This window comes from Rhamphochromis longiceps, linkage group LG18 (genome assembly GCF_057381845.1).
Source record: "Rhamphochromis longiceps isolate RC_006_pf linkage group LG18, R_longiceps_female_GT1.1, whole genome shotgun sequence".
Classification (NCBI taxonomy): Eukaryota; Metazoa; Chordata; class Actinopteri; order Cichliformes; family Cichlidae; genus Rhamphochromis; species Rhamphochromis longiceps.
The window spans coordinates 3,487,090-3,514,634 of NC_140574.1; the positions used below are offsets into that span (position 1 = coordinate 3,487,090).

General features: G+C 43.4%; 1 protein-coding gene across 13 annotated transcripts; it reads left to right on the forward strand.

The window, feature by feature from the left end:
* Window positions 1–672: 672 nt before the first annotated feature.
* oc90 (otoconin 90) lies at window positions 673–24,652 on the forward strand. 13 transcript variants are annotated; one of them, XM_085390255.1, is made up of 22 exons: window positions 673–828; window positions 4,705–4,756; window positions 5,364–5,417; window positions 6,307–6,481; window positions 7,920–8,029; window positions 8,278–8,409; window positions 8,608–8,682; window positions 10,336–10,383; window positions 11,103–11,168; window positions 11,838–11,936; window positions 12,019–12,096; window positions 12,280–12,369; window positions 13,624–13,833; window positions 14,443–14,556; window positions 14,676–14,750; window positions 18,223–18,381; window positions 19,881–20,147; window positions 21,924–22,022; window positions 22,104–22,278; window positions 22,497–22,603; window positions 23,247–23,511; window positions 23,927–24,652. In XM_085390255.1, the coding sequence occupies exons 1-22, from the start codon at window positions 793–795 to the stop codon at window positions 24,243–24,245; spliced, it is 2,805 nt and encodes a 934-aa protein (XP_085246381.1). In that variant the 5' UTR covers window positions 673–792; the 3' UTR covers window positions 24,246–24,652. The 13 variants fall into 13 exon arrangements, with proteins under 13 accessions (XP_085246381.1, XP_085246382.1, XP_085246385.1 ...); XM_085390256.1 differs by having other exon boundaries at window positions 22,107–22,278; XM_085390259.1 differs by having other exon boundaries at window positions 14,443–14,547.
* The last annotated feature ends 2,893 nt before the right edge of the window (window positions 24,653–27,545 follow it).

Below are 27,545 nucleotides of genomic sequence, written 5' to 3' on the forward strand. Positions count from 1 at the left end.
CGTTTTTCAAGCACATCTTATTGTTTCAGATTTTTAAATCTTTATTTGGTTTTCCAGTTGTCTTTTTCTATAAAGATGACGTAGGTTCAGATATAACCGATTATGTGGAAAAAGTTAAACAGAATGAAATCCATCTATAGGATATCTGTAGGACTACACGTGGAGCTCAGCGGCCGTTTTTTTAGCCTAGTTTTAGTTCACTGGAGCAGCCTCGATCCAGAACTCTGTTTAATTTTCAGAGATATTTATGAATATCGATGAAGAATCCACAGACTGTCAAACTGTTCACTCTCAGAGAATTTCACAGAGTTTTTTAGAAAACAGGAAACCAGCTGCTTTAGAGGAAAAAGAAACGATTCTCCCCCCTCTAAACAGAGCTGCTGCCGCCCCACTATCAGCCCCCTGTTATTAAACCCACGGCGGTCACGCCTCCTTCCTGCAGGTCATCATTGATCTGAACTCCAGGGGGATCAGATAAGTCCAGGTCGAACCCCAGGTCACAGAGCCAGCCCTCCTGCGGGGACAAAGACCACTCTGTGGGTCCCCCCTGTCAGGACCCCACCTGTGCTAAAGCCTGAAATACCTGCATGGAAAAAAACCCACGATAAGCTCCTGCTCAGGTATCACCTGATAGCCAATAAGAGCTGACCTGAACAGGATAAAGGTACCCCCCAGCCCCCAGCCCCAGAGAGATAAACAGGAGCTCAGAGTTTATTCTGTTAGACAACAAGCATTAAAAAGGGTTCCTGCCCACCGAGGTGCGTCTCACTCCTGAACGTGGCACCGAGTTTAATGCTCACTGAACAAACCAGAAATCCCACAAATAAGGTAAGAGTTTCTTTGCTGTTTAAATCTGTCTTTGGTTTGGTCAGAGTGTGTGCATGTGTGCATACACAGTATCAAACAGCACAGCTATAAAGTAAGGACGTATGAGTGTAACAGGCAAGGATAACGTTCATGTTAAGTCTTCAAAGCGCTCAACTTATCATTGCGTAACGTTGCCTCTGATCACTGGATATGTGAGACAGCTTAAAAATCCATGGCAAAGGCAGTGCTGCAGCCCCTCTGGCCTTCAGCCTCTGACAGCTATCACAGCTAACAGAGGCTGATATTATTGAGCATTTTCACTCTGTAGTCAGAGACTAACTGATGGGTTTTTAGCTTTACACTGCACAGAATGTAAAGAGGTAATATTAAGGAAATGTTAAAGAAACTGAGAAGTTTCGTATGCTCATCATGAGCATGAATGTCATGGTGGATTGACTGTACACGGACGCTGTCCATCTGATCTGACTGAGCTGGAGCTGTTTTGCAAAGAAGAATGGGCAAAGATTTCAGTCTGTAGATGTGCAAAGCTGGTAGAGACAGACCCTAAAAGACTGGCAGCTGGAACTGCAGCAAAAGCTGATTCTACAAAGTATTGACTCAGGGGGCTGAATAATTACACACACCCCACTTTGCAGTTATTTATTTGTAAAAAATGTTTGGAATCATGTCTGATTTTGGTTCCACTTCTCATGTGTGCACCACTTTGTGTTGGTCTTTCACGTGGAATTCCAATAAAATTGATTCATGTTTGTGGCTGTAATGTGGCAAAATGTGGAAAAGTTCAAGGGGACTGAATACTTTTGCAAGCCACTGTAACTCAGTGTTTGTCTCATTTGACCATAAAACATGCAGCTGAAAATTCACGGAGGCTTCTTTCTTGGTCAGCACGCTCTCGGTCCATGGCGATGTAAATCTCGCTTGAGCCTTGGTTAGTTCCTGAACATCCAGACTCTCATCTGAGGGTGACAGGGTTTTCTTCCAGATGTTGGCAAAGTGGTGAAACATCAAAATAAGAGAGAAACTGCCAGTCGTAGTTAATCAGGATCACACGAGAAGTTAATAGACCTTGGCATTGTAAAGTCTATTTCAATGTAAAGACACTGTAGAACCTTTAGAATCACTTATTAAAAGATTTAAGTGAGTGTACGGATTTTTCCTAATCCAAACAAAATACATTTAAACCCAGTCCTTGATTATTTTTTAATGCAGTAAAGTTATATGCTGTGCAACCTTTCCACCAAAGACATTCATGCTCATGAGTGTATATAAACCACAAACTATTTATTCCTGTTTCTTTAAAATTATAATCTTTGTAATGATGTGAAAATTTTCTGTGGATTTCTTTTATACAACCTGCATGAAAGAATTTAAAAAAAAAAAAAAAAAAGTCAGATTAGCCTTTTGTAGTCCATCTTCAGGACTTTGTAGTTTCATCATGGCAGACCCACCTCAGCAAACCACACAGTTCTTTTCCTGAGTCCTTAAACTCTTCTTCACATCCCTCCACGCTGCCCTGGAGGTCATGTGACCAGTGAGACAGCAAATTTGGCTTTAGTGCAGAAAACATCATATATATAAATCAAGTGAAATAAATCAAGTCAAGTCCAGTTTTAAAGCCAACAATGAAGTTATCCTGACATATTTACAGGAAGTGTGCTCACTAATCCCCTCAAAGACATAAACATCTGATTTTACTCAGTAAACTAAATGAGAGTACTGATAACAAAAACATGTTTGCTAGCTAAAACCTCAAACACAAATCTACATGTAAATATTTTGTCTCATTTTCAAATGAATACGTCCGACTTAATACTAGAGGAAACATTTAATTGCTTAAATAAAGATGAAATAAAGTTTTAAGGGAACAGGATCCGATGCAAAAGTAAACTACAGCAGCTTTTCCTATGAAATATTTCCTGGATTGCACGGTACCTATCAGCATGCAGCATTCGTTGTTTTTCTGCTGCAGAATCCTTCATCATTGTTGTTGCTCTATTGATATCACTCCATAGATCATAAAAAAAGACTCGTCAGTGTCATCTGGATCCATTAATGTGCAGAGCTTTGAGGTCCCATTAAAGATTAAATATAAGTGCAATAATGAGACAGCTGACCTCCTGAGAGGCACTGATCACTTCCCTGCTCTTGGTGAAAAATGCTTGAGGCTTTAATAACATTAATGAAACACTTCTTCACCTCATCGAGCAGACGGGAGCCACAGGTGAGCCGAACCGTTTGAAGCTGTTAGAAACATTGAAGTACTGAGCAGAGAAGGTGGAGAAGGGTCATCGTCCTTGTTTTTGTGTAGGAGTCAGCGCTGTAATGGCTGATGTCAGAGTATTTTCAGATGTTACATATTTGTTAAAACGCGTGACCTCTGTGGTGCTGTCTGATGACTTTGTTGCTGTGCTTTGGTCGATGATCCTCACCTTTGAGCGTTTGCAGGAATCACAGCGTCGTTGCTGCTGAGAGCAGCGGCTCAGTAAGCTTCAAACTGTGACCTCTTCTGGTTTTGCAGAGAATTACAGCAACATGCAAATCAGAATATGAAATTTACATTTACCATTTATTCAAGTCTGTTTCAGGAAGCAAGATCGGGGATAAGTGTAGTAATCTCAAATTCCCCAGAAACAAGCTGGGATGCTTACACTGACTCTGCACATGCTCAGTATGATACCCGTATATAAAAGATGCCCACTATGAAATATCAAATTTGTTTTGTATCTTCAGTGTTGTTAAAATGTTGGTATTTTGGAGGGAGAAGTGACCATATTTGCCTCAGAGTGGAGTGCTACTTTATCAGCTAATGCTAGCTAGCTTAGCTAGCAGTGTCTAGCTAGACCCATATCTGCTGGTTACCAAAGTAATAAAACAGTCTACTGGATGTATTATACAACATTACAAGTACACCGACAGTTGAAATATGGTGGCGAAATCTGGTCCAGTGATTCAAAGTAGTGTAAGTGAGGCCTAGCACACAGCTAGCAACTGCAAGTGCCCAGTGATACCTGTCAATCAACGTGGCCACACCCCTAAACTTAAACCTTACCAGCATCCAAATAAATAGGTTGGCATAAATGTCACCCTGTACAGGTACAGGTGTTACGAAGGGTTAAACTACCCACAGAAACCGAAACTGTTTTTGAACCAGGCCGTTTATTTCTGTTCTGAACACTGGAAACACTTTTGAAGCCAGCCTCTAGTGGACATAAGAGGGACTGCAGCTTTTGGTTTTTAAATGTTGAATTTATTTAATTTAATTGGATTAAGGGAGCAGGTAGTGATCCATAAACACATGGGGAGTGATAGTGGAGCCTATTGCAGAAAAACTATAGGGGATAAATCAGGGTCAATACTATGACCTCAAATGAAAATCACGATTAATTGAACATTTTACCTCGATTTTGATTATTGATTATGATCATCAAACACACACCTTGATAGTTTACCAGGTTTGCACTGTGAATGTGATCTAAAGCTGGCACATTTGCTGCGGTGATATGACTGTAACAGATTGGTGGGATTACCTTGGGTCACTGAAACCATTTTTCACGTGATTTTCTTCTTTATGTTTGATGTTGTCTTCAGTAAAGATTAAAATTATGTCCATACAACAGAAACAGCATTTTTAACTATAATCTTCATCAAAAAGGAAAGTTCGAAGTCTATTCTTAAAAGTAGAGAGAGGGTCTGTCGCCCAAACCCACACTGGGAGCTGGTTCCACAGGTGAGGAGCATGGTAGCTTTTAGAAACGCAGGAGCGACAGGTAAGCCTGATCAGACAGGTAAGCCTGATCGGATTTGGTCTGATATGATGAGCTTGTGCACCCGACAGGAAGTTGAATATGAAAAAAAGCTTTCTCCATCTGAACGCAGGTACGAGTCATGTTCCTGATGTATATGTTTCTGCTGTCTGCTCTTCCAAACGGTGAGTCCCTCTGTAAAACCACATTATATAGGATCCATTTACTAGTTCTACACTAATAATGGATTGCATTTATATAGCACTTTTCTAGACCCTCAGAGCGCTTTACAATGCCACTATTCATTCACTCTCACATTCACACACTGGTGGAGGCTACAGTTGTAGCCACAGCTGCCCTGGGGCAGACTGACAGAAGCGAGGCTGCCATATCGCGCCATCGGCCCCTCTGGCCAACACCAGTAGTTGGTGAAGTGTCTTGCCCAAGGACACAACGACCAAGACAGACAGAGCTGGGGATTGAACCGGCAACCTTCCGGTTACAAGATGAGCTTCCCAACCCCCTGAACCACGGTCGCCCCGATATACATACATATAGTTTTACCTGCTGACTCAAAGATTATAAGGATAATTTACCAATCATTTATTAACTACTAAAGAGTCAGAAATGCCTTCAAAGCATGAATAAATCTTTGTGTCAGATTAGTGGTTGAGCAGAAACGTTATGTCTCCTTTAGTTTATTCATCTGTGTGTGCTGATGTGGAAAGATTTAACTTTGGTGTTTTAAAGGTTACATTTATGACCTTAATTGTTTTATTTATCCTTATCCAGCGCTTCCCGCCGGCTCCATCTTCTGTCCAGACCCGGAGGCATATCACATGACTGGTGAGAACAGAAGCAAACATTATGTAATAAAATGAACGGATAGATGGATAAAAATAGACAAAAACAGGACTGGAGGCAGAATGTGTATGAGAGGGGGTCAGAGGGCATTACAAACTCTTATTGCTGTGGGGATGAAGGAGCTCCCGAAGCACTCAGATCTACAGTACAGTGAGAGGAGCCATCTGCTGCTCCTGTGCCCACCCAGGAGGCCACGGAGAGAGGGTCTACTTTAGTCCATCGCCCCCCTCTGCCACAGTTTTAAGTGAGTCCAGCCTCCTGCTGAGCACCAGGCTGGCGTTAGGCTGTTTGTGGTCATTTGTGTCATGCATTTCTTTATAAAATAGACATTGATGGTGACATGTCTGCTTTATGATCAGTCTCGTCCTCACATGTGGACCCCTGTGCTGCATCTTTAAATGAAGTATGGACTCAGGACTTTGTTTTTTCCAGCTGAGTTTTGCTGAGTCTTCGGTGTTACAACATGAGACTTAATTGTAGTGATAAAGGTACGGACTCGAAGCTGCGTTGTGTAAATTTCCTAAACCTTCATGGATCTACAGCAGCACCAGTGTTCTCAACTTGGATAGCTCAAACAACAGTCGTAGACTTTCTGTGGCGTTGTGGGCCGTTGTTGACATCGAGGTCGAGAGGCTTTGATGTTCATTGCCTCCTATGGTCTTAATCTTCACTGTACCTGCATGTGGAGACCTGCAGTCCAAATAATCTTCCACCCTGTGTGCTTCTCTGGACTCGAGTTACCTGCAAACAGGATTATCTATGATTAAATCGCTCTGCTCTCCACCTCAAAGTTTACAGAAGCTCTGCAGGTTCGATCTTCTCGCAGCCTCGGCGCGTTTGTTCATTCACCTTCTGTCGTCTCTTCCTGCAGATTGTCTCGGGTTGCGCTTCACCTGGATACACTCGGTCTTCGATAACTTCCCCTCCATGCTGAGCTTTGTGTCGAAGCTGCACTGTGCGACGGGGATTTGCCCACGTGACCTGGAAGATTATGGCTGCTCCTGCAGATATGTGGCAGCTGGAAACCCCGTGGATGCTCTGGACGTGTAAGTAAGCCTCAGATCGCAGCGGGACTGCGGTTACAGCAGCTGCTGAATTTAAAATACGGCAAAATTGAATTCAGAGGCTGGAGGCAGGCAGGTGTGAAGCGGGCTGGGAGAGTCTTCGCTGACCAGTCCTCCCATTCCCATGGAAAATATTATTCATTATGCTGGAATCCCTCACAGGAGTTACAGTACAGGAAATGTCAAAATCAAGAGACAATAGCTTTAGGGTGGACTGGAATAATAAATGAAACCATGTACTTACTGTAGTACATCTCTCAGGCTGAACACCTTAAAGGTCTGTCAAAGTCATCAAGAAGAGGAAAAAGCAACTCAGGGATGGTTGAAAATTTTTTGAGAGACTTTCCACCGTTTTCAACTGTTAAAGCTAACCTTTAGCTAAAGCTAACCTTTAGCAGTAGAAAGGTTAACTTTAGCTAAAGCTTTAGCTAAAGTTAACCTTTAGCAGTAGAAAGGTTAACTTTAGCTAAAACTAACCTAGAAATCTTCAGCAAGTCAAAAACTGCAGGCTAAACTAAACACTCAGTTTTAGACACTTTTTTTCTAACCTGGATCTGTATGATGCTATATGATGATACAGAAGCCACACCCACTTGCTGGGGCAGCCAATCAGAAGAAACGTCACTGAAAAGGAAGGGTTGGACTAAAGGAGGAGGGGCTTGTTTCTGACAGAGCATTAGTCGAGTCGCTGTAGTAAGGCCCAGGGTAAATAAATAAGGATGATTATAAACTGTGAATCATGCAAAGCTGCCCTCACATAGTAAAGGAATAAAAATATGGAGATAGAAATGCGTATATTGTGTCCCATTTAGGGATGACAAAGCACTTTATTATTGTAGCTCCGCCCCTGCAACAGGGAAGGGGAGGAGCTACCAGTCAGGGAAAGGTGGATATGTTATCTACATAATAAAGTTCTGTACAAAATACTAAATTTGGTCAAATAGCTGTGAGCTCAGAGCTGAATTAATAATTAATAAATATTATGACTTCTTTTTCTTTTTAATGTTACATTTACAGCTGAAGTCACTTTTTTTATTCATGGGTTACAAAATTAGCTCCTTCATCTCTGTGAAGCTAATCACTGTACTTGATAAAGAACATGTAGCCTCTGTTTCTGTGCCATATCGTAGAAAACATGTTTATATGAAAATAATTATGACTATTTCTCAGATAAAAAAAAAAAAGGCAAAGACTTTTGTTTTAATCCCAGACTCAATTGCTTTGATGTACTTTTATAATAAGCCACTATATTCCTCTACGTATCTGCAAACACCAGCTGTAAGTGTATATGTGAAGAGCTTTTACTGTGAAAGGCACGTGCAGGAAGCACCCCTGCACTGAGCAGGTGGTGTTTCGCGTATCGATCGGACTCTCGTCATGTTATTCATCATTTCTTCTTTTTCCCGGTTTCCGTCTACAGGTGCTGCGAGGCTCACCGGCTGTGTTACCAGAACGCTGCCCCCTGCAGGCAGGAGCTGCCGCTTGCCCCGTACAACTTCAGCTGTGCGGCAGCTGCAAACACCAGCTGTGGTGAGACTTAGTTTATTTTGGGAAATGTGCTTGTTTGCTTTCACACTGGGAACCATCACAAGACTTTCGCTGCCAACAAAAAACAAGTTTTACTCACAGTGGAACCAAAGTTGATCGTTTTCACACGAGGAGTTTGTACAAAGTGAAAAGAAGCGATACAAAAGTGACTCCGACAGAGTAACACAGCAGAGTAAATAAAGCCTGTGGCACTAGTACAGTGTACCAATGTGGCTCTTTCTGTCTTGAAGATGCTGCTGATTTGTGCCAGCAGAGGTTCTGTGAATGTGACCGGGCCGCCATCGACTGCATGACTCAGAGCCCGTACAACTCATCGCTGAGAGGCCTCGCCGACACGTCCTGCTCAGCTACAAATCAAACAGGTGAGACGAAGCGAAGTCGTCTCCAGAGCCAACATCTGGCTACGGTCTTTGGTTCCTTTGGATGTTTAGTCACTTCACTCATGTTTTATAAGGAACATATATATTCAGCTTCCTTCAGTGTTCCTGAAACCACTGCGTCTTTCTGTACATCTGCATTACAAGCAAGAAAATAAATCTGGCTCTCTTTAATGGCACCAGTTTGGCAAAATGGGACCAAATCCATGACTCGTGCTGTGGAGGAGGAGAGTGGATCAAAATCACTGATCAATACAGGTAATATAAAAATAACTCCAAAGACATAAATCGTGTGCAAACGGGTCTTCAGTGCAATAAAATACTGAACACACTGTGGGTGAAGCCTCAGTTTGAGTCTGTAAAAGGAGAGAAAAGAAGAATCGATGTCCTGCAAACTCACTGTGGAAACAGTTTGAGCCACTTAAAGTAAATCGAGGTACCGCAGACAGTTTTCAGTCACCAGGCGAGCAAAGAGAAACATGGATGCATCCAATTAAGTCTGGTGTTCTTTTAGGAGCAGCTCCTCTGCACACCCACACAGTTAGACCCAGACTCACAATCCGGCTGTTTGACTCGTTTCCAGCTGAGTTATTTTTACATTTAAAACCTGGTTTAGGTTTGTGTTTAACACTTTTCCTTGGACGTAACCTCAGACCTTTTTTATTATTATTATTTCAAATTTCAGACAGTTCTTTAACATGCATCAAACTTCCAGACTTGGTTTAAAATCGGCTCGATCTGAATCCTAAAACTGCAGTCGGAGATGGTCGTAACACGACAGCAGTGAAGCCGGGCTCTGTGCTTCAGTGCGCCTTCACATAAATCCTGATATGAAATGGTGAAGCCTGACTGTAAAAACAACAACTGTTGCAAGTAAAAAGAACAGTAAAATAAATATTTTAATTCTGAGTGTGCTGCTGTTTATTTGGTGCAGGTTTGCCCACAGCGGTCATGTCAGTGGGGGGATCTGTGAGTGTCACATTCCCGTGGCAGAGTGCTCGGTGTTGCTCAGATTTGAAGTTTATTTTTTCTCTGTAGAAAGAAGTTTTCTTCCCACACAGTGAACAGCGGATACTAATGTTTTTGTCACTTTTTACGGAATTAAACTCAAAGTAATGTGATTACTTCCACGCTTTAAAGGCTGCACGGTCGCACTCTCTCCTGCACTCCATGTTATCCATTGTTGATCTGCACACAGCTGTTACCGCGGTCGTCGCACGAGGTTCGCATCATCGTCATGAGACACTCTCACAAACAAAATCACAGCTTAGTAACATAGTAACACAGCGTGCTTACAGGAAAGTAACAGTAATCGAATTACTTTTTTTGCAATAGTAATCCCTTACAGTAACGTGTTACTATCTCTGTGACATTCACGTAGGCCTTCTTGCTTTTTCTGTTTCTGATCTTTGATAAAATTAAAGGTAAGATTGTTGTTTTTTTTAATCTTGTTTACAAACTTGTTTCATTCTGGTTTCACTGGTTTTATTTGCTAAGACATGGTTATGTGCTGGGTTTCAGCTGGTTACTTTGTTTTCAGAAACATCCAGGCTTAGTGTGGCACAGGTTCCTTTAGACTGATTTCTTCGTTTCCGACAGATTTTTAATTTGGTCTCAGAACATTTTGGAGAACTTTTCCACTCCGTCTGTGGATCTTTGGTCTCAGTGTTTCTGTCTCTTGACGTAAAGCCGGATGAATCGTTGATGCTGTGAGGAGAAAAACTTCTGCTCTCTTTGAAGATCTTTCTTCATGACTCTTGCTGTACGTTCGGCCTCGCTGTCCTTCTGAGCGAGGCTGATTTAATAAATTTTAGCAGTGAGCTCATTAGTCCTGCCTTTCTCCGGTGTGTCTGACAGAGCTCGCAGCTAACAGCAGTCTGAGTTTCTCATTAGTTTGACCGTGTGTTTCAGAGCTGCTCGGCGGCATCGAGGACACAGGTGAAGTCTTCAGAGCAGCAGGTAAGTCTGTGTGAAACTCCGGGGGCGCCACGATCAGCGTTCCTGAGACGGCGCGTCACTTTCTGAGCGGGTCGGCGATGTCGCATCACAGGAAACGATTGATTGGGCAGAAACGCAGACGGCTGAGTCACACCTCAGCCAATTAAAACAAGGACCTCTGGATGTTTAAGCTGCAGCTTCCTGCCCACATCCAGCTAAAAGAGAAAGAAACCAGTGATTGTTCAGACCTCCTTTCATCCATGTGTCCAGACAGAGATGTCACGTCGAGCCGAGCTGCTCGCCGCCTCAGAATCAGGAGAATCTGAAGTGAAGGATGTTATTAAAGGGAGGGAGGTTTTTTTAAACCTGAGGACGGCCTGTCACGCACGTCAACCTGAGATCTGTCTGAAACTGAACCCACTCTGTTTAAACTCGAGATCAGCTCGAATTCACTTTATCTGTTACTTTGATGTCAGGAGCAGATTGAACTGAACAGGATCAGGAGCACGTCGAGGTCCATACGTTACACATATCTGTAAAGCAGTGCTTACATCCTTGGACTAAGTTTCTGATCACAAAGGACATAAAAGAGAGAATATTGGGCTCACGTTGATCCTGCCGACACAAATCCAAACTGAGATATGAAGCATCACGTTAGCGCATTAATGTGTTTCCTTCTCTCTGCTTTGTTCGAGTGTATATTTGTGTGGAGAGGCTGAACTTCTCCTGTGTCTCTGCAGATGTTCTCCCAGCAGAAAACACCTCAGAAAGCTTTAATTTCTCCAGCTCGTCCTTCCTGCCAGCAGGTAAAACTCCTGTTTTTATGCTTCGCTTTACTTTCTACAACTCTGCACGTCTCCAGAGCAGAACAAAGTGAAATTTCAGGTTTTGGAGAGTTTTAAGATGCTTCCAGCCTTGAACTCGGAGTGCTCATAAAATGGACCTCCCTCCACTTCCTTTAAGAATTAATGGAGTGGAAACAGATTTCCTTTTCTGATAAAAACAGATTTAACAATGTAGGTAGCTTTTACTCACTGCCATTTAAAGGTCAGACGTCTACAATCAGAAGCTCCTAATGAAGCTTGTTTTGGTCTTTAACCAAGAGGAAAACAACAATTTTGATCATGAAATCAGATCATGATCTGATGTGTGAGAACTAATTGCCTAAAAATAGCACGAACACGGTTACGAGGTTCAGTTTAGTCGCTCCGGTTAGTAAAGCGTGAAGCTTAGCAGGCAGCTACATGCACCCATCAGTCTGTCGTTCTAAGACAGACACAGAAAACATTAAGCCTTGATATTCTATTTCAGTGATGGCGCCAGCCTTCGTTGCCTTTTGGTGTCCACACTTTTAAAGCCTCAGTGTGAACATTTCATTCAGTAAATAAAGAAAAATGAGACTCACACATTAAATAAAGCCAGAAAACATCTACCTGCATCCCAGACAGATGAATGAACTGTGACTGTCTCCTCAGCAGGGATGGACCCACCAACAACAGGCAGGGTGGATAACCAGAGTGACACCGAGGCCATGGAGTACAACCTCAGCACTCCAGCGCCGCTGATGCCTGCTGGTATGACCTCTAATTGGCCCTCGGGCCACAGGTTTAACTCGGCACCATCTGCGTGTTATCCTAATATTTCTCATTTTTCCAGAGGAGCTTGAGGAAGGCGCAGGAGGTGCAGCAGAGGTGGAAGAGGCAGAGATGACACACCTGAGTTATATCTCTAAAGGTAACGGTTACCTCGGTTACCTCACCGTCTCCCCTCCATCCTCTCTCTAGTACTTTTCTAGCAGATTACATTTGCTAGATGCTGACCGGCGGACAGCTTCCAAAACAGCAGAAATAATTTCCCCGCTGTTCGACTCCTGCTGCTCGATGACTCACTTGGCTCAGACGTTTCCTGCTTTTACAGATCTGAATGAGAGCGCCGCAGAGGAAGCACTCGAGCAGGAAGAGATAAATGGGGATCAGATGACCCACAATCCTCCAGCAATCAGCCGGGGTGAGCCAGAAACACTCGGCGTCTCGATCACGACTGATAAATACAAACGTCCGCCTCGGGCTTAATATAAAGCAGCTCTTTTTATTTCAATGACGCGGTGTGCTTTATATGATCCCATAACTGAGCAGTGATTCATCCGGCGTCTAATTCATAAAAGATTTTCTAAATGAGGAACATGTCCTCGTCTGTGGACAGAAGAAAAAAGAAAGGAAACTTTCTCGGGTGCAAGTTGGAGCCAGAAAAACCTTCGTTAAACTGGCTTTTTATGTGCAGAAATATTATTAATCATAATCTCTCTTTTGTGGTACTCCAAAGTGAAACTTGCAACTTCATCCAGTCAAACTTTAAATGGATATTAGTGTCTCTGACTTTGTTTGTGTGCAACAAAACTAAAGTATTTATGCAAGGTGCAGTTACAATACAGATCACTAATAATCATAAAAGCATAACTGATTAAAAGTGGCTGATTTCCCCCCTCAAGGTCACCTCCTTCCACACCTGTGGGCAGCTTCCAGCCCCACAGCCCACAGGGAGCTCTGAAACCTGATTAAACACCAGAGTCTTATTTTTCACAAGTGTGTTTGTTCCAACTGGGTCTGTGATGAAGTTACCCCACAAGCAAGTTTAAAAAGAAGTTTTTAGCTGCTTTTAAAAGAGACCACTGATTTCAAGAAAAGCCTGTGGACTGATGCAAACCCTCCTCCTGTTTTAGTTCCCAGCCTCATACGCTGTACAGCCAGTAGGCCCTGATCACATGACCTCAGGGACCTGCTGGCGTACTGTACGCTGGTGATAAATGTCGAAATCAGAATCTTAAAGTGGACTCTAAAGTTACTTTTTGTTTGAAAGGTGAGTCAAAAATTAAGATTAAATGTTCCTTTTTCAGGAAATTAAGATTCCTAAAAGAAGATTCAGCAAATGTAGCAAGAAGACACTGTTTCTGTTTTCTCTTCACAAGTGGGGGAAAATGACTGAACCCTCTATTTTAATAGCGTCTCAGCAAGATCTGCAGGTTAGAAACCTCTTGGGGTTTAAAAGAAACAGAGCTGAACCTCATCTGCAGAGCAGTGACAAGAAATGTTCTTAAAAGTGTCAAAATGTGCAGAAGAGGGAGCAGAAACAACAGGATAGAAACTGCAAAGGCACCAAAACGGAACCTTGTGGCACACCGAAGGCAAGAGAAGTGAGACAGGACTTCAAAAATACAGACAGAGTATCTGTGATGTGATGACGTTATAATTTTATCTTTTGCAGATTCAGGTTTGCGCTTTCATGGCGAAGAGACGCCAACTGAAGCAGAATCCGAGCTGACTTCTTCACTGAGCTCCGCCACTGAAAACGCACAGGTGAATCAAACGGGAGCATCAGCGCCGCTCGGTCACATTTTACCATCGACTCCTCCCACTCCTCCTACAACTCCCAGAGAGCTGACATCAGCAGCCGTGGAAGAATCAGCCGAGACAGGTGATGAAGAAATACTTATCCTTTTATGATGTGTTGATTTTTTTTTTAATCTCAAATTATAGATGATGCAAAAAGAATTAAAAGGACAGGGGTGTGGTCAAAGCAGGGGCTTAAGGTGGCACCGCCCTCACCCCCAGAGAGTTGAAGATTAGATTGTCCATATGAGAAAGTTACAATGAAGCCAAACCAAAGATTGTTCCAAACATTTGTATCTTTAATTATTTCAAGAGCTTTAGTTGTTTGTCCATGACACTGCCCTCTGGTGGCGGTACACATGTACAACAGTCTGCAGAGCTCTCGTAGGCCCGGTGCACAGCCATGATGACCCCTCAAAACATGTTTATGGAGACAGGAGATTCATTCACAATGGAAAAAATCAGCACAGCATGATGAATTTTTAACCAGCTGTCAAGTAGTTTGGTTTATTTATGTAGTTTTATTTTTCTGAATTCCTGTGACTCTGGATTGTTTGGGTATTTTTCTTTGTAGTTACTGGCTGGATTGAGATTGTTGTATTTTGCCCTTGTCTGAGCTTGTGTGAGACTCTGTCTTAGCACCAGAAGTCAAATAAAGCACTGAAATGAAGCTCTTTTGCCTCCTTATTAACAGGTTTAATCTTAGCCTCAACAACAACCACCACGAGTCCCTCTGAGTCATCTGAGGAGGAAGGAAATGGGAAAGAGGAGGAGGACAATGAAGAGGAGCAAGAGTCTGGTGAGCACTGTGAGTTCATACTGTATGACGGGAACTAAAGAATAAATCAGGCCTTTGTGAGTCCCAAAAGACTTCAGTTGGACTCATTGGGAAGTTTGAATATTCATGTTTCTTTTCTTCATCCTCAGTCTTTGATGTGCTCAAAACTACAACAATGACAACAGCAGCAACACCGTCAGCCCCAAGGAAAACTCCTCACACAGGTCAGTTTGTCACAGGGGGACAGAAATATCAGCTTTATAAAGTGCCACTGCCAACAATTATCAGACTACGAGACAGACAGTCATCTAGGAGCAGCATTTGGCTGCAGTGGGGAGAAAGAGCTTCCTTTTAACAGGAAGTGGTACCTGTACAGCCCTCTGTGCAGTTAGGAGGAATTCAACTGTTTAAACCAAAACTGTTTACTGTATCAAGCTGTGAACATCTTTATTTCTTATTGTGAACATGCAGACTGATTCACTGTTGGAGCCTCAAGTGGCCACTAGAGGAACTGCAGTTTTTGACATTTGCTTCATTTTTAGCTGCTTCGTTCTAAACTGCATATTTTTCCTTTGAGCTATTCTGCAGCTTCCCTTATGAAGTTATATCAACTGTTATATCAACATGCACGGTCTATAAAAATGGTACGTACAATTTTGTCATAATATTAAACTTTGGCCCTCTCGCTATAAGGATGGCCAGGAAGGATATTCTGTCCTGCGTACTGCGACGTATAACAGGATGGAGTAGTACCCCCTGGTATTTGACAAACTATGACATATTTATGCTGAAAAATGAAGCCTAAGCAAAAAAAACAAAAGCTGCAGTTCCTCTAATGTCCACTTGAGGCAGGCTCCAAAATTGTGTCAGTCGCTGTAGACTGACATATACAGCAGAAATAAACATATTAACATGCTGCTGCAGAAATGGTTTTGGTCTCTATGAATGGTTTAAACCATTGCACATGTACAGGGAAGGTGAAAGTTTACAGTTTATGCTTATCAATCGAGCTAGTTAGCTTTAGCTGTTGACATTAGCAACCACCATCATATTCAATTATGGTGACTTGTTATGAAAATCTGCAGTTTTTCAGAATGCTAACAGTGAGGCCAGAGTCCAGAAATCAGTAAGCCATGTCACAGTGGCTGCTTCCATCTTTTAAATACAGTTTGTCTTTTCATGTAATAAAATGAGTCTGTGCGACTCCTTTGTGGGTTTTTAAGTTGTACAACACAGAGGAGTAAGGTGTGACTCTAATCGACGCAGGCACTTCACCGGGAGTCTTTGTCCTTCAAATAAAAGAGACGTGATTCGGATTTAGACTCTTTCCTCGCCGCTGCTTCACAAACACACCGAGAGCTGCCAAATGGTTTGATCGAGTGTCACAACCCCGCTGCCGGGTAAAAAACATGTAACTATTGAAGTGGTTATTTTCCTCTCCTCGCGTCTGCAATTACGCAGCGAGGCTTTGACAGGTGTCTGAGGGGCCTCGCTCGCTCAGAAATCACCGGGTATATTTTTAATTTCAAGAAGAAAAAGAAAAAAAGACCAATTCCAGCTCTTTTCTTTAATGCCGGCGTTAATCAAGTGGATTGCATTAACGTCTCACTTCTGACAGCCTTTGTGTTGTGCGCTCTTCAGAAGGTGGAGGAGGTGTCAGCTTCACATTAACACCAGCACCACCTCCAGCTTCACAGGAGAGAAGGGAGGGAGGTGTCAGAGAGGAGACGAGCTCTCCGAGGCCCGCTGAAGGTCAGCTTGTTTTTCTTTAGCAACAAGCAGGCATTTCATTACAGAAACTTTCGGAGGAGGAAAAATCTGACCTTAATGTACAGCGAAACATTCAAGGATGTTTGCTCTTTGGCTTTCTAGCAGAGGGCTGGATGAGATGACCGATATCAGGCAGCTGCAGATAGGAAAGGGCTACGTGCTCTACAGAGCTACCGATTTTCTCAGTTTGGCTGTTTCCACGTTTCTAGTCTTCATTCCTGGTGAAACTTCCCCAGTTTCCAGCAATTTTTCTCAAACATCAGCCTCCTACTAACAAACATGTACGTTCTTTACAATTTCAGGAGAACTAGTGAGATGGGAAACAGCCAGTGTGGTTTAGTCGAGGTGCAATTTGTGGGGAAAAGAATCAGCGTGGAGGGTTTTCATGTTGAAGCCTGGTGTCTTATTACTGCTGCCACTGTAACATTTACAGAATAATTCAACTTCAACCTGACAAAGTAAATGTAAAGGCACTTTTTGGGTATTTTAAAAACTACAAGCGAACAGAATATAAAAAAAACCCCAAACAGCAGGACTTTATGTCCAAAACGTTTGTGTCCTTCGTTAAAGAGATGTCAGCTGAAGCTGAACTAAAGCTGGGCTGTACATTAGTGTAATACCAGTGTGAACCACAAGATGGTGCAAAGTGTCTGGTGAAGACAGAGGCAGGGATCAAAACATTAGTGCACGCACAAAAACACATCTAATCATCTTTAAAACGCTGCCCTCTGGTGGTGAAAGGTTTACCTTCAACAGAAGATCATTAAAATAAGCGACACTGATGATTGCATTTGCAAAAATATTTAAGTTTTGGCACAAAAGTTTGTCCTTTGCTCGTGCAGACAAACATAAACGATGTTATTTTAACATGCCAGAAGTGCTCGGTCCAACCGCAGGTGCAGTTGAACTTTAATATCAGAGACAAATATTCACAATGTAACAACACAGCAAGCTGTCAGCATACACATCAGTGTATATCACAGCGAGCAGTGCGAGCTCCGTGCAGCTTCCCAAAAAATCCTCCTTTTATTAGACTGAAAGTGAACACAGCAATTATTGAGACGGCAGCAGAGGCCAGCTGACCCCGTCACCAGCATATTCACCCACAGCCTTTAAAGCGACTCATTGAAGGAAAAAAAGCTCCTGCTCCCCCCACAGTGTACTCTTTGTTGTGCAGCTATTTTCTCCCCTGAATCTTTTTCCACAGAGTCAGAAAGTGCAAAGCTGCATCACCTACTGAGCGACAGACTTTCTGGCTCTTAATGTGTATAAAACTGTCATCTAGTTTAATATTGTAAGGTACAGACCTGAAAATATCATGGAAATAAACCTGATAACTCAACAATGAGCAGCACTTGGTGACAAAAATAAAAAAAGTCTGTGGCAGAACGAGGCACAGATCAGATCACTGAGTACAGAGAACATAAAAGCTGTAATTACTAAAATTATTCACCGTTTTGTCAACTTTGCCCCAAAACAAAGTTCAAAATCAGTGTTTCCTGCATGTTTCACAACATTACGGCTTCATTAATCACGCTGCTTCATGTTACAGGCTGAATAACCAAAAACAAAGTCAAAGCTACATTTTTACTACGATAACAAACAGACCTTCGTGCACACGTGTCAGCGCCACAGCGTGGTTGGTTTCTTCTTTCAGCTGCTGTCCAGGTGATCTCTCTCCTCAGTAAGAGAACAAAGCATTACAGTAAGCCGGTGGGTGATGATGGGAAATAAAAAAAACATTCTGAGCATCCTCGTGGTCGCTCTGCTCACCTGACCGGCTCAGTCGCAGAATTTCATGTGAAGGCTCAGACATCAGCCTCTGCTGGAGTTTGAAGCAGGAGTCGATGTTCCCTCTCTCAGTTTATTGTAAGTGGTCAGGAGGGCTGATTAGGGAGGGACTCCTCACTCTGACCTGCTTCCCAGGCCCACAGATCACAACCAGAGTCACAACACAGGCCTCAACCAGCAGCTCGCTCCCACAAACCAAACCAGCGAGAACCACCACCCCTCCTGATGACTCATCAGAGGAAGATGCCACACCTCCTCTTCCTCCTGCTGCTGCTTTCAGTCTTCAGAGTCAAGGTGAGAAAGGCCCAGCTCGCCCCGCCCCGATGGGGATGAATTAGCATTTAAGCCGACCTGTGGGTGTGAGAATTTAATGACATGTTTGCACCGTCTTTGAAATTTGCATCCGTGTCATGAAATGTCAGGATCACTTCAATCTGCAGGAGTCTGCTTGAGCCGGCTCATCAGAGATGGGTGAGGAATATTTAAATGAAGCGAGGGGAGCCACAAAGCCTCCGGGGTGATCTTCACAGCACGTTTTCTCACATTTCTTTTTGTTCTGTTGCATTTCAACACAAAAATAGTTTTTGTTTGTTTTTAGATTTACAGTTTTGAAAGTTGTGCTTTCATCCCAGAACAGCGGGCGGTCCACTGAAGGAGACTTCCAAGTTTTCCATTAAAGACGGATTCTGTGGTGGATTCAGACTGACAGCTTCCAGTTTAGCTAGAAGTGTTTAACTTTATCCATCAGGGTAACTGCCAGTCAAAGTTTAGACTTATTTATTCTAAAGTAAGCCCTCGCCTTTAACCTCTTAGGCTCATTTACTGGACTCTACATTTTCTGTTTCTTTAAAAAAAAAAACAACCCTTTGCGTTACATTACAAACTGTGACACCATGGGTGCAGTGGGTAGCTGGATTGCTGACTTTACAGGAGGGATCTAAGGCTTGTTTGAGTAATTCAGATTCCTACCGCCACCCACTAAAGGAGATGGACTTCAGTTTGTGTGGCTTTAAACATTTATAGTTTTATTTATACAATCTGATATACGAGATCAGAAAGTGAAAAACCTCAGCTGTCTGTGTTCTGTTTACCATCTTCTCAGTGAGACCAGGCCAATGCAAGTTTCACTGTACGCCATTAAATCATTTTCCAGGGTAAAACTGATGACCTGAACTGGTGACTGGTGCCAACTTTGTCCTCCTCCCCCAAATAAAAAAACAATAGAAGGATTTTCGATTCAATTCAATGTTATTTATATAGTGCCAAATCACAACAACAGTCACCCCAAGGCAAGCACTTTGGCGACAGTGGGAAGGAAAAACTCCCTTTTAACAGGAAGAAACCTCGGACAGAACCAGGGTCAGGGAGGGGCGGGGCCATCTGCTGCAGGTGAGAGAAGGATGAGCTTTTTGACAGACTGGAGTAGTTTCAGCATTTTCAAAGAGGTACGAGTAAAAAGAATCTAACGGGACGTCTGTGGGGAGATCTAAAGACAGCCACCACAGACCAGAGATGCACGAGGAGATGACCCTGAATGTGAGATCGACCAAATCAGGCCTGGTAGCAGAGTGGAATTATGGGAATGTGAGAGTAGTTTCCTGTACAGCAGCAGCAGCATTACATGTGCATGCAGAGGCACTGTGTGGAGCTGAAACCTGTGACTGTCCGAATGCGAGGGCAGACTTTTAATCACGTTCTCACAGTGAGGGGCCGTGCTCCTCAAAGTCTCAGTGAGTCAACCTGCACGATGGGATTCCTGCAGAAAGCTGACAGCTACCGTTCTGTCGTTTCAGGTGAAACGCTCCCAACATCTGCATCAACCACATCTTCATCAGCGGCTACAGTGAGAACCATCGCAGAGACGACACAGAGGAGACCGGCCACCTCCGTCACACCGCGGTGGGAGGTCCACACCCGAAGCACAACAGCAGCGGTTTTAAAACCTCCGCCACACTCCACCGCCGAGGCTGGATCCGAGGAAAAGACCGGAACAATGACGGTCAAACCTCCGAGTGTGGAAGGAGGAGAGGAGGACGACTCGCGGGAGAAAGACTCGGACGGTAACGTCTGACCAGATGCTGGTTAAACTTCATAAAATGCAACATTTTCCCCATCAGGAGGCCTTCTGCCTTTCTCCTGTCTGACCTCTTCGTTCTTCTCTGACTCGACAGGTTAAATGAAAATTCAGATGAAATGAATAAATTAAGCATTTTTCTCTCAGGGGTTCAATAAAGTTAATTATGTTTCAAAGGGTTATGGAAGTTAAATTAAGTAATCTGTGACCTGTAATGACAGCCAGGCTCATAACTGACAGGAACAATAAACGTTATTTTAATAATATCGAGGTCTAAGCTGCGAAATAGGAAGAGAAAGATCCCCAAAGGAGCAAACACACGAACACACAGCAAACGTCTAAGTGCTGATGGGGTTGAGAATGAGGCTTTTTTAGATTACACTTGCTGAAACACTGGTTTCTTAAGCTCAGAGGTATAAAACAGGAAAAACATTGTTTTTAACTCTGTGGAAAAGACATGTTAACAGACTGCTGTGCAGAAGCTGTTCAATAAATGTAGAAGAATAGTCACAATAAAACGGAAAATTAAAACTGAAACTCCCAACTTTGAATCTAATATTTGAAATTTTAAGTACAAAAACGCAGAAATGGGCAGCGTTTTACAAGCAGGTGTGTCGTTACTCTGCTGATATTTCTTATTAGCGCTATATGCTCATTTCCTTTTACCAGGACGCCATCAAAGAAGAGTGTTTGTAAATGACTGCAGGGTTAAACAGTATAAAATATGGACGTAGCTCCAGGTCAGACAAATTAAGCCGAGGCAAAAGTACCTTAAACCTGCATCTATGTGGAGGCCACCAGATGGCGACGGTGTAGCTGCACGTCACTCATTCTGGGTCATGTTTTTGCAAATAAATTTAGTAAATCTCGGTTGCATTAAAAAAAAAAAAAAAAAAGGAGGATTAGCTGTAGTGTCAAACTGCATTTTCATTGGCACAAGTCATTAGCCAATGAGCATTCGGTTCAACTGGCAGACCCGCTGCTCCTCAACAAGATGGTGCGAACGCTTATCTTGAGTCTCCGAAACAATCGGGTGATGTTACCATAGCTACGTCCCTGTTTTATAGTGTCAGTGGGACGCGTGGACTCACTGCGCCATCTTATGGTAAAAACTGGTATTGCACAAATGTACAGCTCCGTTCTAGCTCAGCTTGAGTTGCTCACTCTTCAAACAGCAGATATTTTCATCAGATGACAGTTTGGTGGAGCCGTCTCAAGCCAATTTCCTCCAGAACCTTTAGTGCCAGGTCCTGCAGCCCTGTAAATGTGGCTTTTTAAAAAAAATCACATCAGTGGATCCATGCCAGGCGATGGGAACACCTTTTTATACTGTGAAGTCTTTAAGGCCCTCCAAACAAGATGATTAGGAGTGTAGTAGCACCTAGAGACGATTGAGTATCAATAAAGTTTAGTGATTGGTAAACTGGCAAAATTACAACAAAGTAGATGAACGATTGAGGATCCTGCTGGCTGACATGTGAGGGGATGGTAACGCATTGGGTGGAGCTTCATCCATTATGGACCAACCATTAGCTACAACGCTTTAAATGTGGAACAGTGCTCCTCACCTGATCATCAAACCGGGAGTTGCGGTTGAAATTTATTTCTGTATTTTTTCACTGCACTTAAGTTCCACAGATCCATGTAAATGTCAACCATCTTTGACTCTGTATTCGTGCAGTGCTTCTTCATCCTCTTCTGAAGCTCGCGGCCGCTGCTTGGAGGTCACGCTTCTTTAAATGTACCGTTTCTCTGTTGGCAGACTGGTTCGCTCCTCAGAGGAGGGCGGTGCCGTTCTTCGCCTGGTCCCTGCTGGAGTCTGTTGGGCTGACTGACATCGACCTGCAGCCAGACACCAAAGGTAACCACGGATAGCTGCACTTCCAAAGTCTGAGTGGAGCTCTTCACTGATGGCTGAGCTGAGATCTTTGCATCCTCCCAGCAGAATGCAGTCGCTCCTTCAGCGTGTACGCCAGCGACGGTCAGTCCAGGCGGGAGATGCCGGCGCTGGGGGAGATGCTCCACTGCCTGACGGGACGCTGCCCACACGAGTACGAGATGTACGGCTGCTACTGTGGACAGGAGGGCGGCGGTCAGCCTCTGGATCAGCTGGACAGGTGAGCTGTGTCGAGGAATAAGGATCGGGACTGTCCATGAAGACGCCCACAGCTGCGTCAGGGTTACCCGATTCTCCAAAACAGCGCGATAGTTATCAGCGCACAAATACATCTGCTGCTTTTCACATCCTTCATACTTTCATGGTGTTATGGTCCAAAGTTTAAGTGTGCGAGTGCTGCAGAGACCCTGATGACTGACTCCTGCTGGTCTCCATCAGGTGCTGCTTCTTCCATCATTGCTGCCTGAAGCAGATCAGCTCGATGGGCTGCAGGCCGGAGAGGAAGCTCAACGCTCAGATCTCCTGTGAGAACGCAAAACCACGATGTGAGTACGGCAAATCCCTCGAAACCCAAGTCTGCTGCACTGCTGACATCAGATCAGTTTCACACCTGATTCTCATATTAATGTAAACATTTAACCTGCAGCTGCCACAGAGGAAGAAAAAACACGGTTCACCTAAATCTCGTGAGAAATGATTTCCACTGTAGGGAGGTTCTCTGGTCTTCCTGCAGATGCATGTTTTCTGAAAAGCTCGTGTTTTTTGTTTATGAAACGTTATACTGAGCTTCTGCTTCTGTTGGTGTATCCAACATTTAGCTATAATTAATTTCTTTGCTAGCAGATCAGACGGGTATTACCAAATCCCTGGAGAGCCATGAGTTATTTTCCCCTCCAGTATAAATTAGAGCTGATGGGACCTGATGATGTGTGTAGTCAGCTCGGCTTGTCTGGCATCTTGAGCGTTGTTACCAGACGTGAAGGGAGGAGCGAGGTGGTAGCTCTCCTTGCTTCCAGGGTAATGGTCAGCTGTCATAAGGCTGCTGTGCCTCCAGGTACAGCAGCCTTACGACAGCCTGGATTTGCAGTATGATGTTGTTTTTTAAAAAAGCTCATCATCATATTTGACTTCCTAGACCTCTAAAGCGCTTGTTGGCCTCTCCATCTGATCCCTCCTCACTCTGCTCAGGTCAGGGGGTCACTGTGTGCGACAAACTACAGTGTGTATGCGACAAAACCACAGCAGAGTGCATGGCGGCCGCACACTTTAACCACAGCCTGCCGGCGCCGCAGTGCCACGGGTCGACGCCCCCCTGCCGCCGAGCCAGCAGACCCCCCAAACCTCTGAGGGTCTCCCCCCAGTCCAGCGAGGAGTCGGACATGGAGGTCGGGGACGCCAGCAGTGAGGAGGACACGGCTGCGAACACACCTCCACCTCTGCAACCTCCTCACAGGTGAGCTTTTTATTTACAGCAGGAAAAGCAGGTAAACGTGTGCGAAAGTGATGATTCAAACAACTACGAAGATGACAAATTAACAACATTTGGAATAAAGCGTTATTGAATATTTCCATGTAATCGAATGGAGCTTCAACAAACACCGACACAAAGTTCGTCCCGTCAGTGCCGTGCTGATTATCAGATCCTTTGATCTTTCAGCTGCTACTTTGTTTCCACTTTTACATCATTTAAAAACAGATTTGCAGACGCTAACGTCAGAGAGCCACAAAATGAAGATCTCACTGTTTTTGTTAATAAAGAAAATTATATAGATAATTTTAATTTTTTTTTCATGCAGTAAGGTCCTAATTTTATATTCTAATATCACAACACAAACAACATGAAATTAAAAACAAATCTCTCTCTGCAGCCATGACAGCTCCCACCTGAAGGACGCCGAGAAGTCGACTCCTTCTGCTGGATCACCCGGAGACCTGACACATCCTCCTCCTCCTCTCTCTCCCCCTCCTTCTCCTGCTGCCTCCAGTGAGGAGAGCGGGGAGCGACCGACACTCAGCGGGGTTCAAACCCAGAACACGAGGCCGAGTGCAGGGCAGGGCCAGGGGCAGCAACCGGGAGACAGAGAGGAGGAAGAACAAGAGGGTGGAGAAGAAGAGGAGGAGGAGGAAGAGGAGGAGAAAGATGGAAAAGAAGAAGAGGAAACGGAGAAAGAGGAGGAGGAAAAATAGAAGCTAAAGAGTTCCTTCTCTGTGACAGTCGTGATGTGAAGTCATTTTGGGGCCAAGCTGGACTCAATGTTTTCTGACATCTTTGATTCAAAAAAGAAGAAAATCAGTTTATTTACTTTGATTTTTTTTAAACACATGAAATGAATCTGTTGAATAAATGACGGCAAACACGCCTCTCTGGGATCTTCCTCTGATTGGTTCAGAGAGCCGACAGTAATAAAGACACAACAACTCAACAGCTTTGATAGAAACACTTTAATCTCAATGCACATTTTTCTATTTCAATAGAGGCTTTGTAATGAAGCGCTGAGGCTCTGCTGCTGCCGAGCTTCACAGAAATAATGTGCACTGAACGCTTTATGCTTTTGCTCAGTCGAATCAAAATGGAAAATAAAACATGAAACTACTTCCAGCTTCTTACGTTTCCTGCTTTTCTCTGTTCCACATGATTGGGAACTGAGATGTTTCAGGAAGTCCCTTTGAATTTCTAAGACCAAATTAATCAAACGTGACAAGATAATCTAAACTCAGATACTTCCTGACTCACTGGAGCTTTGTGCAAACAGCAAATCCAGGTTTGGGAAAAGTGCAGTTCCTCTTATGTCCACTTGAGGCTCCAGAAGCAGCTGAGGTCACGTAGCTGTAGTTTTGTCATTGAGATGAAAAGTTGAAAGAAATGCACCAAAACAACAATGAAGGTGAACGCGTGAAGCAGCAGCGGGAGCCTCAGCGCCATCTAGTGGTTAAAACCATCAGTGTGATTGAAACAAAGCCGAGCTATAGCAAGTTTGTCACTGTGAACACGGACGCGACGCCTTTAATCTCTAAAACTGGCACAAAAATGCATCAGAAACATAAAAAAGAACATCGGAAGCTTTTTTTTTTTTGTTCTTGAAAATCCATCTTGAAAGGTGAAGAGTTCATGTGAATATTCTGCTCTCTTCTTTTGTCTTAGTTTTAGGACTCAGATCACCAATCAGGAGGGAAACTTTTCACAGCTCCACAGAGATCATTTCATCAAAAATACTTCTAAGATCTGTTTGTACCAAACACACATCGGTGCCGATTTATTTCTGCTATAGTACCAGGTACACAGTGATCAAAGTGCAAACACAACATCATATTTTACCGTAACGGTTATTAACTGTTCAGCATTTTTACTTTAAAGTTCATTAATACATCAGCTGGTACTATTTGAATGATTGCTTGAGCTGAATCGGTTGAACATTTATCAAAAGTAGCAGAGCGGCTCGTTCGCAGACCGACTGCTCCGACATCATTTACAGACTTCACATCAGCCGGTCTTAAACGTTTCGGCTCAGAAACACAGACTCAGATCCAGATTCACAAAACCCGTCTGAAGGTGAGCTCCTCCCACAAACACGATCGTTTAGTTATGTCCTGTAACGTCTTCATGGAGGTTTAGACGGCTTTACTGATATCGCTACCGATGAACGTGTATACGAAAAAACAAACTTCCAATCAGATCCGTGAGCGTTTAATTCCAGTGAACATCGGATTTGACTGAGATACGAGTTTTAAAGTAATCTGTGGAAATGCTGGTTCCGTTGAATCAAAATTAAAAGTCGGAATTAATGTCAAGCGCTTGGCTACGATCCCTTGTAGCCGTTATTTCCTGTCAATAAGTTTAGCATTAATTCAGACACGACGCCGAGCTCCTGAACTGGTCCACTGAACCAGCCTACAGGCTGAAGCAGCATCTGCAAGCCGCTTTGCAACCCCCACCCATCTTTTCGTGCTTCTTCTGACTAAATCTGGGAAAAGCAGAGGACTTTTTTCCCAGTATAATTCTTGTAGGACATTCATCCGACCTCTGGCAAATTGAAGGTGGAATTGGGACAACCGGAAATCTTGATTAACAGAAAAACCAACGTTTGAGGCTTATGCAGATTACAGGAGTTTTCCAGGAGAAGAACACCAAGAGATGGTCTTCAAACGTAGGAGGAACTTGTAAGCATAGTCAGGAACGAGGTCACATATGGGAATACAGTTTTCCGACTATTGTGGACCCAATTTTAAATGATTTTAGTGAATCTGGAGCCGATTCTTCAACCGAGACCATCTGAGAGTTTCAGGTCTGAAGGTGGAGCCTGAGCCGCCACTTAGAGAAAAATAAATCTGGATCTTAACATTAGCAGATTGCACTGATTTACTCCTTTATCCAAAAATAACCAACATCTGGCTCTACATATAATATTCATTCATTTTTCATTATTTTTGAAATGGTATAATAGAATCTACAGTTGAAAAAATAAAAACGAGACCATCTCCCCCACACTGCAACATCCCGCTGAAACCTGAACCATCGAGGTAAACAACAAAAAAGTACACGAGTATAAAGAATTCAGCATTTTGTCCTCGTCTTAGAAGAAATCTCCCAACCTCTAAAATCTCTGCTAGGCAACAATGTAATGATACGTGATGCATAAAATGTACAAAAATATATGATATATATGTATATATATGCTGCTGCGACGACACATTCATGAGAGGAAGATATCATGTATTCCAGCCACATCTAAACCCGACTTTTCTCTAAAGCCCAACTTCAGGATCCGGCTGTTAAAGAGCTCGTTTAGATTTAGTTTCAGCCTTTGATCCCAGTCCCGTCCCTCGGAGGGTCAACGACGATGACTGAAGTTAAAGAGCCATGCAGTTAGTTCATATAATGCATGTTTTTTAAAAGCTATGATTCTACGATGTTAAAGCACGAGAGTTTAAAGCTAAGACATTATGTTGCGTAGATTTGCACAGAAAAAAAAACCAGCAAGAGACTTTTCGCTTGTTCAGGCTGCTCTGCTCATCGTTTCCAGTAAAAAGTCCTCTGTAACCTACGTTTCACACAGTACAATGATTAGACATGTAATACTTATAGAACAGAAGATTTCACCTCCAAACAGCCACTGGATTATATCCGGTTAGGGTTTGGTTAAAGACCTTAAGACCTTTCAATTTCTCAAAAATGTGCCTTTTTGGCGTTTGGCTACAACAAAACCCTGACCGGGTCGCTGGTGCCCGATGGATGTTAAGAGGTCAAACCCACCCTGTTGCTGGTTATCGATACATAAGCGGCAATCGGAGAAGATGAACGGTCAGCAACCGTGAAGGTAAAGGAAAGTAAAGTGGGACTGCTTTGATGTGCAAGGTAAGGGTCACGTTTATCACCTTGATGCTGGTCGTGAACTTTTAAAAGCCTGTAGTAAGTTTGTACCCAGACACACAATCCAACCATCAGTGCATCGCTTTGTTGCCCATGGTGACAGCTGGTTACTTGTGGCT

Bases quoted from the DNA above. Each gene is read 5' to 3' on its own strand.
- oc90 (XM_085390255.1), top strand. From the start codon at position 793: ATGCTCACTGAACAAACCAGAAATCCCACAAATAAG. The intron at 4,757-5,363 runs GTGAGTCCCTCT...ATCCTTATCCAG, and splicing joins GCTGTCTGCTCTTCCAAACG to CGCTTCCCGCCGGCTCCATC. The intron at 14,751-18,222 runs GTCAGTTTGTCA...CCTGCTTCCCAG, and splicing joins AAGGAAAACTCCTCACACAG to GCCCACAGATCACAACCAGA.